At 37.7% G+C, this 12014-nt stretch overlaps 1 protein-coding gene across 2 annotated transcripts in view; it reads left to right on the forward strand.

Annotated features, from left to right (window-relative positions):
- The first annotated feature begins 552 nt into the window (after positions 1 to 552).
- tfap4 (transcription factor AP-4 (activating enhancer binding protein 4)) overlaps positions 553 to 12014 on the forward strand; it is a 16070-nt gene continuing 4608 nt past the window's right edge. Inside the window, exons 1-5 of one of the 2 annotated variants that reach the window (XM_036590021.1) lie at positions 553 to 937; positions 2528 to 2693; positions 3494 to 3592; positions 3878 to 4048; positions 9277 to 9429. In XM_036590021.1, the coding sequence (XP_036445914.1) occupies positions 849 to 937; positions 2528 to 2693; positions 3494 to 3592; positions 3878 to 4048; positions 9277 to 9429 (678 nt within the window). In that variant the 5' untranslated portion in view covers positions 553 to 848. Of the gene's footprint in view, positions 938 to 1393; positions 2155 to 2527; positions 2694 to 3493; positions 3593 to 3877; positions 4049 to 9276; positions 9430 to 12014 lie in introns of those variants that run through there. The other variant, XM_036590022.1, reaches the window with a different exon arrangement.

A 12014-nucleotide genomic window follows, 5' to 3' on the forward strand; every position in this document is an offset into this window, starting at 1 on the left:
GCTAAGGTCGCCTCTACACGAAACAGTGGAGGCGGCGATTAGGTAACTCGCTCTATTCCTCCTCCTTCTTCTTTCACACAACCAAAATGGTGTACACATTCGTCTGTTTCACAGTGAGCCCCAGCGGGTCCTACTCCAGCCCGCTCCGCTTCCCTCCCCTCCCCTGCTTGTTGCTGTTTTGCTGTGCCAACTCGTCAGCTGATCCTCAGCGTTCACTTCACCCTGTAGCGAGGAGCGTAAATGCGCGCTAACCCTAACCCCACAATTCAACCATGTTCCCTAAATATCATTACGGTGTCCATTTTTCAGAACCAGCATAAAAACATTCTAACGTATTATGTGACTGTTATTGTTAATTATGCCGCAGAATTGCCAGTTGTAAAATCGCGGAAAGTGCCACTACTCGCTCGAATGTAGAGGAATGGAGTTGAAAATAGTCCTTTGTTTACAGTGCCTTTGCTCCGCGGAAGGAGGCTTTTGGTAGTGCTGTGTGATTCCTACCAGCTGTTTCCCGCCTTGAAAGACATCCGATCAGCTGCAAATACACACACACATACACGTACATACAGAAGGAGGGAGAGAACGAGAGGGGAGGGAGAGGTAGAGAGAGCGCCACACACTACGAGGGAACCCCATCAGCTGGAAGTAGAGTAACATTACAACTCCTAATATTCAGCTAACGTTACGTTCATATGCACGGAACTGCAGAAATCAGAAGAATATTCCAAATTATTCTACTTAAATGCGCAGTTGCTTGCGGAATTCACAGGTGTGTAATAGAAGGTAACAACTGTTCAAAATAAGGAAACTATTATACGAATCGAGGACTCAAAACTGGAGAGGAAAGCATGGAGTATTTCATGGTACCAGCTCAGAAGGTGCCCTCTTTGCAACATTTTAGGAAAACGGAGAAAGAAGTCATTGGGGGCTTATGTAGGTATGTATGCACGCTTTTATTTTCCACCCTTAAAAGTACATCATTATAAGCATACCTTTGCTGATTTACGCTTAGGTTGCCCGCCAAGTAGCCGTGGTGAGGCAACATGCTTGGTCTGGTTTGTATGTTATTGTGTACACGGACAAATCCCTTGGAGTGAGACGGGTAATTCCCCAGATAAAACCACGAATCTAACGTGAATAAACGATTTGAGTGTTAGTATAGAAGCCATGCTACTGTGGATTATCATTACTTTGCAAATATCTCGGCCAAATCGATCCATTTTGTGTCTAACAAACACAAACCACGTGGTTCCATGCACACCACGCCGCTGATCTGTAGCAAGGCGATTCCAAATCAATGGGCGCATTTCGAGCAGCATTTCGTCACGTTTCAGCTTCGTTTTGTGCATAAGGAGCTCTTATGGTGACGAACGGCCGAATAAATCACGTTTTTCAGTAACCTTAAGGTCGAACGGCGCGCCATTGCACACGCTGTTTGCTGGGTTGCGAGAGCGGGCTGAAGTTATTGTGGGCAGTGCGGCCATGCTTGTGGCTTGTGCTACACGGCGGATTTGGCGTCGTCTAATTCTTAGTTCGCCAAATATAGAACTATCATAAGTCGTAAGGGCTCGGTTATTTACGGTCTAGAAACAGAATGTGTTTTTGAGCTTCATAATACGTCGATGTATTAGCAGGTTTGCGCATTTTCGCCATCTGGACTGAGTCTTTATTCCCGTAGCCCTGCCATGCTGCCGCATGGACAAGCGTAGAGGAAGCACTAGAGTCGCATTGTTGTAATGGCGGAGGCTGGGATCTGTGATTTTTCAGACTGTTCAGAGTTTTATTTGGCTATAAAATTCTTGTTTTAAGCTAGTGATATGGAATTAATTTCAAACCCGAGAGAAACAAAGTGAGTAACACATTGGTAAATTAATATGCGTTTTAATGAGGGGGTGTGTATGCTGTGGAAGGCCCGTCAATGCGTCTGCAATCCTTTTTCGAGAGGGAGGCGGGGAGAGCACGCTGGAAAGCCAAGGGCATTCTGGGAAATGTAGTACTCAGGTTCGAATAGAGCCGAATAGCGTGTGATTGAAAGGTGAAGCCGGTGAAGTCTGTAGGTCCACGTAAATATTGGGAAACGTACAGCAAGCTTTTGTGCGATTTTAATGTCATGTCAAAATAAGATCCGATGGGAATGATCGTTGTTGTGACTAGGTAAGCATGCTTAATTCTTGTTCCAAGCAGCAAGTCATTGCTGGGCTTAAGATGTCTGCAATCGCATATGACCAGATTTGTTTATTTCCTATTTCCTGTTCACCTTTTTATAGTACAAATTCCTTATATTGACACAAAATGATTGAGTATGAGTGAGGTGACATTTTTGTTCTTAATGAGTTCTCTGATTAACATGCAGAAATGCCTTGTTTTATGTGTTGTAGCACAACGGAACAGGACTCATAAGTGCATTGTGATTGTTCTATGATATAAAAGTTTCTGGCCAACAAAAATGTTTCACAGTGCTGATGTGGTGTCAGACATCCTTATTATGGTCACTATATATGAATCATATATATATCTTTTTCTACAGTTTAGCAAACATCCCCCTCACACCAGAGACAGCACGGGACCAGGAGCGGCGTATTCGCAGGGAGATCGCCAACAGCAACGAGCGCAGGCGCATGCAAAGTATTAATGCTGGCTTCCAGTCACTTAAAACACTCATACCACATAGCGATGGAGAGAAGCTGAGCAAGGTGAGTCGCACTTTTCAGTAGCTATTCTGTAAAATACATGTTATCCAAATGTGTCTAAATAAGATGTTCTGAATAAGATAATGTTGTAATTTATACCTCAGTCCTCTAATTTATATCCCAAATTAGTCTGTTAGTGTTACAGATGCTACCCATTGCACATCTTGGGGCCCTAATAATTTATTCTTGAAATATTTAAAAAGGCCATAAAATATCTCACTTAATTTTTTACATTTTCACTGCTGACAGATTTTAAAGATTTTGTGTTCAAATTTCTCTGCAGGAATTTAAGTTGCATTTCTTTGTCTTTCCAGCAGAGGACAGTGCTCATGATTACTGAAACATCATAGACCTTACAACTAAAAAAATGTTCAAAAGATGTGACTCAGTGTACTAACAGCGAATTATGTAACAAAAGCAGTCCACAATAATGTGACATATTCTGATTAGACTGGAAATAATTTCTTTCCTGTGAAAGAAGTTAAAAAAAGGCCCAGAGGACAGGTTTTTAGGAACCAGTGACCAATAATATGTTGCAAATTCCAATTGGCAGTTTCCTCTGGACACAGGAAAAAGGAAAATAATTTATGTTTAGAAATCACCCTAAAGTAGTGTTTGTCAGGCAGCTTCTCTTATCACAACATATGCTGTAACTACGGTCTTTGGCTGTTAGTGTTAGCATCTATCAGTTTAGATATTACACTTTGATTTCACTGAAAAAAATCAAACTTGCATTATGCTTCCGATTATCCTTGTCAACTGGAGGTTTTGTAATGAAATCCTACACCTTCCCTCTCACCCAGGCTGCCATCTTACAGCAGACAGCTGAATATATCTTCTCTCTGGAGCAGGAGAAGACCAGGCTACTGCAGCAGAACACACAGCTCAAGCGCTTCATCCAGGTGAGCCTTTGGCTAGTTAAACTAGTTGTCCCAATTATCAAAAACTTTAAGTAAAAGAATTCTATGGAGACTTTTTTTAAAAGCATTTGTGGTGATACACTTTGTATAAACATGCCTTTTAATATCATTGGGATCTGAGTTTAAAGATATTTCTTTAAGAAAGCCAAATTAATGTTTGCTAGACAACCCCCCAAAAATGCATTTTTAAAGTGTTGTTTTTATGAATCACTAATTGTCAACAGTGACTTTAATTTTCATCGAAATCTGTAACCTCCTCTGTTTTAGGAGTTCAGTGGCTCATCCCCAAAAAGGAGGCGTGCTGAAGAGAAAGATGAAGGGATTGGCTCGCCAGATATCCTCGAGGATGAAAAGGTGGAAGATCTGCGACGGGAAATGATTGAACTCCGACAGCAGCTGGAGAAGGAGCGCTCAGTGCGCATGATGCTGGAGGAACAGGTGAGGAACTCAGTCACACACAGTGACAGTGCTCTTCAGGTTGACTCCATTAAATAGCAGCATCCTAATCTGATATGTTTAAAAGCAAAGTCGTTTTCTAAATCTAGCTCTTCAACAAATGTATGGTGTGGTCTCACAATCTCTGCTTCTAACCGTTGCTGCAGGAAAAATGTGGTATACAGTGGCTCAGAAGCCATGGAGGAATGATGTATCAGAAACTCCAAAAATAGTAACCATACTGTGAAAGCCTTATTGTTGGAATTGTTTGCAGAGCAGGCAGCTGTGTGCTACAGCTGGCTACCATGATAAACAAAAGTTTGCTTCATGTCAGACTGAAAAAAATTTGCATGGATGTTTGTGGTTTCATGAAAGTGCTAAAAACATTGGTTATTCGAATGGTTTTACTGGTTTCAAATATTATAGTAAAATTTTATTCAATATTTGCTGAAGCCATTAAGACTACATTGCCAAAATTATGTGAACACCTCATCTAATTAGTTGGCTTGGCTATTTCAACCACACTCATTTCTAACAGGTGCACAAACCTAGGCAGTCTCCATAGACAAATATTGGCAGTAGAATGGTTGGCACCGATGATCTCAGTGACTTAACATTTCATTGTCATAGATTGCCACCTTTGCATCAAGTCAGTTTGTCAAATTCCAGCCCTACTTGAGCTACCACGGTCAACTCTCTGTTGGAGGCACTTGGAGGAGTAATGCTTCACATGAATGATGCACAATATGAAATACTTGCTTGTTTTTGATATTCTAATGTGGTTTAGAAACTAATCAAGTATTTGAATAGCAAAAATGGTTAAAACAACCATCCTATGATGGTTGAGGACCTTTTAGATTTAAACGCTTTGATATTTTGTTAGATGTCCCAGAAATACAATGTATCGCTGTTGTCGGAAGGGAACCTTGTATCTCCAAAAGGATAACTTTACAGGAAAAGAAAGAAACCTACTTTTCGTTTAATGCAAGTCAATGGAACCAGACTTTTTTCCAAATCATTTTGGGCCATTTCTTTAGGTCCGTTCTTTATAAAATATACACCCAATGTAAAGGGCAACAGGCATTTTCAAATAATGTCAAAAACTGAAAAACAACAAAAATGGACATGCGAGGTTTTCTTCCAACAGCAGCAATATGTTTGTAGTATATCATTGTAATTTTCTTTTAAACTCTCAAACACATGTGACTCTGGTGCTGACTGACTGACCTGTTGACCCATCACTCAGATAATCTCTGTATTTGAAGTAGTCTACATGAACTGTTTGAAGCAACAGGCACATGTATCACAGAACTGAATAACAAAGCAAAAATCAGCAAATTAGGAGTTTTGCACAATTTCTTAGTACAACAGCAGTCAAAAACAAATGCTCACATGTGTAGTGCCTTACACTGATGTTCAGCAACTATTTTGCTGAGTTTATTCTGTATATTTGCTTAAAGTTGGAAAACAACAAAAATGATTGATATCCTAACATAAGTGTAATTTGGCACACACTTCATTATGTGAAATTTAGAGATGATTTAAAACCCTTTTAAATCTTGTGAGGCTATGTTGTAATTTTGTAGAAGAATTTAACCAATATAGATGGTCTGTGGACAGTAAAGAATGTGTGGAAAGAAGTTCAGTCATTTCAAAAACTTTAGGAAAGTATGAAAAGCATTAAGAGATTGCCTTCTAGATTAGAGGAAATACAAAATGCTGATAAACACTATAAACTGTTGGTACATGTTTCCTAATTTGCGTTTGTTTTTCAGTGGGTCAGTGATCGTTACAAAAAATTTTTGAGCAGTTCATTTTTTTTTTTGTAGGTCCTCTAGTCTTCAAGGCGACCTCAATAATGTTGTAGTACTCAAGTTGAGTCTTGGTCTCAAGACCATAAATTACTAGCCTCTGCATTGTCTTCGTCTTAACATCATTTTGACTCTGCCTTGTCTCGGTTTTGACTCAAATTGTTCTCGAGACCAGCTGTATACAATGGCTTCGTATGAGGTAGGTGGAAATTGAAAGTTTTTTTTCTATCATTATTGAATATCAACATAAAACCTTTCTCTACATGTTTACATCTAAACCTGTTCAGTGCCGGTTTACATGAGGTCCTAACAAGATATTATTTGTTTGTGGATGTTCAAAGTTTCCAAAAGTCTAACATCCCCTGTGGGCAAATCAGAATGTTATTACTGCTGTACTTTCTTTACATAATGAAAATGGATGCATGTTGTCTGGTTTGTATTCAGTTGACTTTAGCTGGTGACTTCTTCTGTTTTAATGCAAAGTTGGACTAAGAATATAATATAATGATAATTGATCATTATTTAGCCTATATATTATTTAATGTTATATTTTACAAAATATAAAAAACTACCCTTTTTTAATTCTGAAAAAAAAACAAAAAAAAACCTTAACCCGGTCTCAATCTTGCCTTAGTTTTGTCATTCCTGGTCTTGGTCTTGATTCGAACTTGATATATTCAGGCCTTAGTCTTCACCTGCAATTGCCTCTAGTGGTACTGACTACAGCACTAAACCTGATACTGCTTTTTCAGACTTATTTTTCATTTTAATTAACTTTTAATTAATTAAATTAATTTGAATTGACTTAATGAACTGTGTGCCATCTTGCATTATCCAGTTGGAATATATGCTGATTGTTGAGGTTTTCCTCCTTTTAAGTGAACAAGCAGGATAAATGCATCATAAACAGTTGCTGAACATCAATGTATGACATACAGTACTGTGCAAGAGTCAGAGACCACCCTTCATTTATTGAACTTCCAGTCAAAACGGCATGTAAGTACAAGTATTAATTTTTCAGGAGACATTTCTGAGGTCATTAGATGTAAGATGATATACATGCAAGGTAGGGGAAAGTCAAAGGAAAATAAGTGTAGGAGTTTCCAAGAGTAGAGTTAAAAAAAAAAAAAAATTACTGAAAGTTATATGGGGAAATGGGTCCCCTAACAACTGACACTTTCTGATAAACGGTACTTAAAGCTTTAAGTTTGGATGAGAGAATATCAAGCTCCAGTCTTTGAATCTGAAACAGTCAACATTTGTTTTTGTCTGTCCTTCCGCTGTGATGGATCTATGGATCTGAACGGATGTGTAGCTGTCAAGAAGCTTTTACTGAGAAAAGGAAATGGACAAAAAAGAAAATTTGCCCTAGGACACCAAATTTGGAATATTTGAATCATGAGAAGCAGAAAAAGCAAACAACTACTAGGACTTTAGAGGTGTGGAAACAGATTCCTGCAGATTTATTTGACGAACTGAAAGCAAGTCTCCTGAAAAGAATACAGGCAAAGGTTGGACATAGTTTAAAAAAAAAATAATAAAAAAAACGTTGTGTGTATGTAAATATTTATGTATATGTTTACTGAAATTAAAGAAAAGAATAGTGTTCTCTCTGGCAGAGTACTGAACAAGCATGTGAACAGTTTCTTTTAACTACCAGTATATGTAATGAAATGTAAATAAGAAAAGTGAATGGATGATCTAGCACTTGAATAAGCAGCTGCTAGGCTAGTGAGATTTGTCTGGTCAGGTCAAAGCAATAAATGATGAGGTGGAAGTAAATTATCACAGCAGCCAAACAAAACAGGGACAAGAAACAACTAAAAAAGTAAGATGCAGGAAAGGCAAGTTCTAACAAAGCAGAGTGCTTGAGAGGCACAAAGCACAGTATGACGAATGCCTCATGGCTGTTACAAAGTCAGGTTGAGAGAATGGTAAAAAGTAAAGTGAATTTTCAAAATGAACAGGAAGAATATGAGAGTTAAGCTTAACACTGGTGCAAAGCGCAATGAAATGTCAAGAGCTGCAGTGAAGCTACTATATTCGGGCCTCAAGATGGTGCCATTGGGCATGAAATTGCTCTCATGTGACGAGACAAAAAAAGAATTTGAAATCATAGAGCAATAGGGGTGTACAATATGACAGTATGTTGTGCTGAAATATGTCACAATATGCTTTCCCATGTGCCGTGTTCTTGATCTTGGACCAGTTGTAGACCACCTCTAAACAACAAGCATTTAGTAACTGCGTGAAATGCGTAGTAAAAAGTAGCTAAATTACCCAGTATGTCTTTTTTTTTTTTTGTTTTTTGTTTTGTTTTTGTTAAGTAGTTTATTTTGATTGAAAGTTATAGTTTTCCATAGGCCTTTGAAATAGACTTTACTGCTTTTCTGTCTTTGTTCATTTTCTCCATTACAACTTATTAACAATCCTCAGGAAAATGTCATACACATACAGCAGGATGCAGCAGTAGTACATGTCAAAAGTTGTAAATGGTAAAAATGCTGTATGAGATTAGAACATAGAAAGAAAAGAAAAGATTTTTTTCTTTTCTGGATTAGGCTGGAATACCTGGACAGCACCACATACAGATTAACCCCACAGTCAAACCAATGGTGCATGATCCTAGGAGAACAATGGCAGCTCTTGAAGATATTCAGTGAAGAATCACATCAAATGAGTGTGTATTACAAAGCAAATTAAACCAATTGTGTGGATAAAAAGCATGGTAACTATAGTTAGAACCAAGAAACTAGATGATTTCTGTAAATTAGTTTACTTAACTGTCAGTATTTCGTAATAGACAGTATGAACAGCAGAATTTTTTATTAACCTGCTGTCAGTGTGTTAGTATGTTATAGTATTTCCAATTGCTTAAAACACATTATGTAGAGAGAGGATTGATATAAACAAAGCCATATACAGTTTTGCATAAAGTGGCAACCATCGATGTACTCACTGTAGAATTTGTTGCTACATTTTGACCTTGCAAAAATGATTGTGGTTAATTGAATGTTTGTTCTTGTTGGTTGTTCACCTGAGCTGGTATAGCTTTTATCTGTCTTTTGGTTAATAGAAAAGGCCCGTCATATTAGCGGTAGTTTCACCATTTGTCATTACTTGGTTCAACCCCTCTGCTCCATGAGTGAGATTCTAACACGTCCATCCTTTTCTTTGTTAAACAAACGTTCTGTGTTTTCTTGAACTAGCTTTTTTAACCCCACAGCGAATAATTCATGTTTAAAGGGATAAAGAATTTATGTCTAAGAATTTATGAAGTTATGAGAGACGTCAAGTAACATGCAATAGTCAAAGAAGTGTGTTAACTTTAGAGAGACGAGGAGTACTGGTTTTAGGATTCTCTTGCTACCATGCACTAGAAGCACACAAAGTAATTTTGTATGTGTTTGTGTGTGACAGATCCGTTCCTTGGATGCCCATCTATATCCGGAGAAGCTAAAGGTGATCGCTCAGCAGGTTCAGGAGCAGCATGTGCAGACACAGACTCTGCTCCGACTGCAGCAGCAGCAGGAACAGCTGGAGAGAGAGACCACCCCTGCCCGCAGCCCACAGGTCAGACCCACACATAAAAATTTAACACCTCACCCTTCCCTTTACTCATATTCACTGTAGAGGTGGTCATTCACTAATATTATTGAAGTTTACAGAAATTTCAGGGTGCAGAGGGTCCTTTACATATGTAGCTACCATTACATCAGTGACTGCACACCAACCATACAGGGCTGGGCTCAAACCTGCAACTCTCATCACGACAATGCCCCCGTGCAGACCACACTACCACTGTGCTGCCCTAGTTAACTGCCACGGTTAACTAAATAGTAAATCGCCTAGCTAACATTATGCATTATGCTAAATCTCGTTGAAACATAAGCCCATCCCTGGAAAATCTTATACACATTTAGCGAACAGGAGTTAGCTAATTTTGAACACCACGCCATTCACACCCTCCTACCCCAAACACAGCTGTGGATTCAGCCAAACCATATAGTGTTTTATAGCAAGTCAGAATGTCTTCCCAAATATTTGAAGCATGTTCCTATGTAAGCTGGTTTTCATCACACACTCTAGCAGCAAATTATTAAACAGTTATTAAACAGTTCAATTGTTAAATTGTTATTTTTAAACAGTTAAATTGTGTAGTAAAATTAGTTTACTATTTGCATATTTGTATTTTTTTCCATTAATATCTGTAATTACCACTGTTTGCAACCAAGGCAGTCTGCTACAGATTCATTTTTTTTTTCCTGAAATTTAAGGTGTTATTTGTAGAACATGTTGATTTCTATGGGCTGTCGTAACCACTTTGAGCTGCTAAGGGACAAGATAAGGCAATATAGGCTTTTTAACTGATAGAATTCAAATGATGGATAGAGGTTTTAGAATCACCTTCATTTATAAAGTGTGTGTGTGTGTGTGTGTGTGTGTGTGTGTGTTTGTACATAGGTCATTCTTCATTTGAAGTAGGAAACCATGTGACAAAGGTTGCAGGGCTTAAAGAGATGCTTATAATATTAGGCACAACTTCAAGTCAGTATGTACATTTTACATAGTTGACCTAAGATTAAATAAAACGTATGATTTCTAGATTAAATAAAACTTATAATTTCTTGGATTTTTCTTTTTTAATCATGTTTCATAGTTGCTGTAGATATGTAAAACAGCTTGTCCAAATTTCAACATTTGAGAAACCATTTTTAATATAAAACAATATTTTGAAAAGGTTTAGCTTAGGAAATTGTATAAAACAGATTCATGTCATCAATAACATTATACTACAATAATATGTATTCTTTTTTAAAAAATACATTTGTCACAGAAATTTTGGTCACTGGTGCTATCAGGACACTTATATTAAATTTTAACGTAGTATTTTCAACTCTATTAAACTGCTTCCTTAGATCAATGGTCATCAGAGAGGAAACACCTCAAGGCATGAGAAGAAAAGTCCATACTTGCTTATTATATTTCATGAATTTATAAATAATTTTGTTTATCAGGCAGCACATAAGTTCTGTGTGTAACTGGTGTTATGTACTTGATGGGTAATTGAAAATTTGTTAAAGTAATGCCATAGATCATTTATATCATTAATTTTATAGAGTTCCACAAGGTCCCCTGGTCACTAATGGGTCAGCCAATTAACAAAATCCTCAGTTTTAATCAAATTGTCACTGGTGTTACACCACATTCAGGTAACACCAGTGACCTATAGTGACACCAGTGACTAATGTTAATGTCATGATCAAAACAGTTGGAAAAACTGGGAAAAACAGAAATTCGATCTTTATCAATATTTAAGTCTGTTAGTGCTTATTTTGGCATTTTGCTACCCTGGCTGCGTGGCAATGGCCAAACCTAGTGCAGGAGAGAGGCAGAGGCTGTATAGGCAACGTACAGGTTCAGGTAAAGCTGCTTACTTGTAAAACAACAACAAGAGACGTACCCTTCTCAGTCCTGAGGTGGGACAGTTGAAAAACAAATAATGTTTTGTTATGAAACCTGTTCTCTGCTGCCTACTGTGTAACATAATAGATGAGTTCATTTTTTTGTTAATTGGGGAACATATAACATTGAATGTCCAGTACTTGGACACGTGAAATGCAAGAGATTTTGGAAAAATTAACATGTTTATAATTACTAACATAAGACACAAAGCAAGCATTGGACTTTTTCTGTTTACTGTATGTACAGCTGCATGGAAAAAGTTTCTGAACTCGTGGAACCACCTTTTCTTGCATGAACAGCTCCTAAAATATTAAGTACTTGTCTCTGGAGTTATGAATTTGTTGTGATAAGGTGTTCCTTTTGATAAAATATTGACAGTATTAAGAGTATCTTGCATGAAATGTTAGAATAATAAATTTTTGTCTCAGTATTTTTCCATGTTTATTTCCATGTTTATTGTACAACAATTGAATCATTTAAGTTAATCATTTAATTAATCAAAAAACAGTGTATGGATGTATGTTAAAATATACAGTACCTCACAAAAGTGAGTACACCCCTCACATTTGAACATGGCCAAATTGTGCCCAATTGTGTTGTTGTCCCACCCTGGTGTCATGTGACTCGTTAAGAGTTACAAGGTTCCAGGTGTGAATGGGGAGTAGGGCTGTTAAATTTGATGTTCTGGGTAC

This window comes from Colossoma macropomum, unplaced genomic scaffold (assembly GCF_904425465.1).
Source record: "Colossoma macropomum unplaced genomic scaffold, Colossoma_macropomum, whole genome shotgun sequence".
Classification (NCBI taxonomy): domain Eukaryota; kingdom Metazoa; phylum Chordata; class Actinopteri; order Characiformes; family Serrasalmidae; genus Colossoma; species Colossoma macropomum.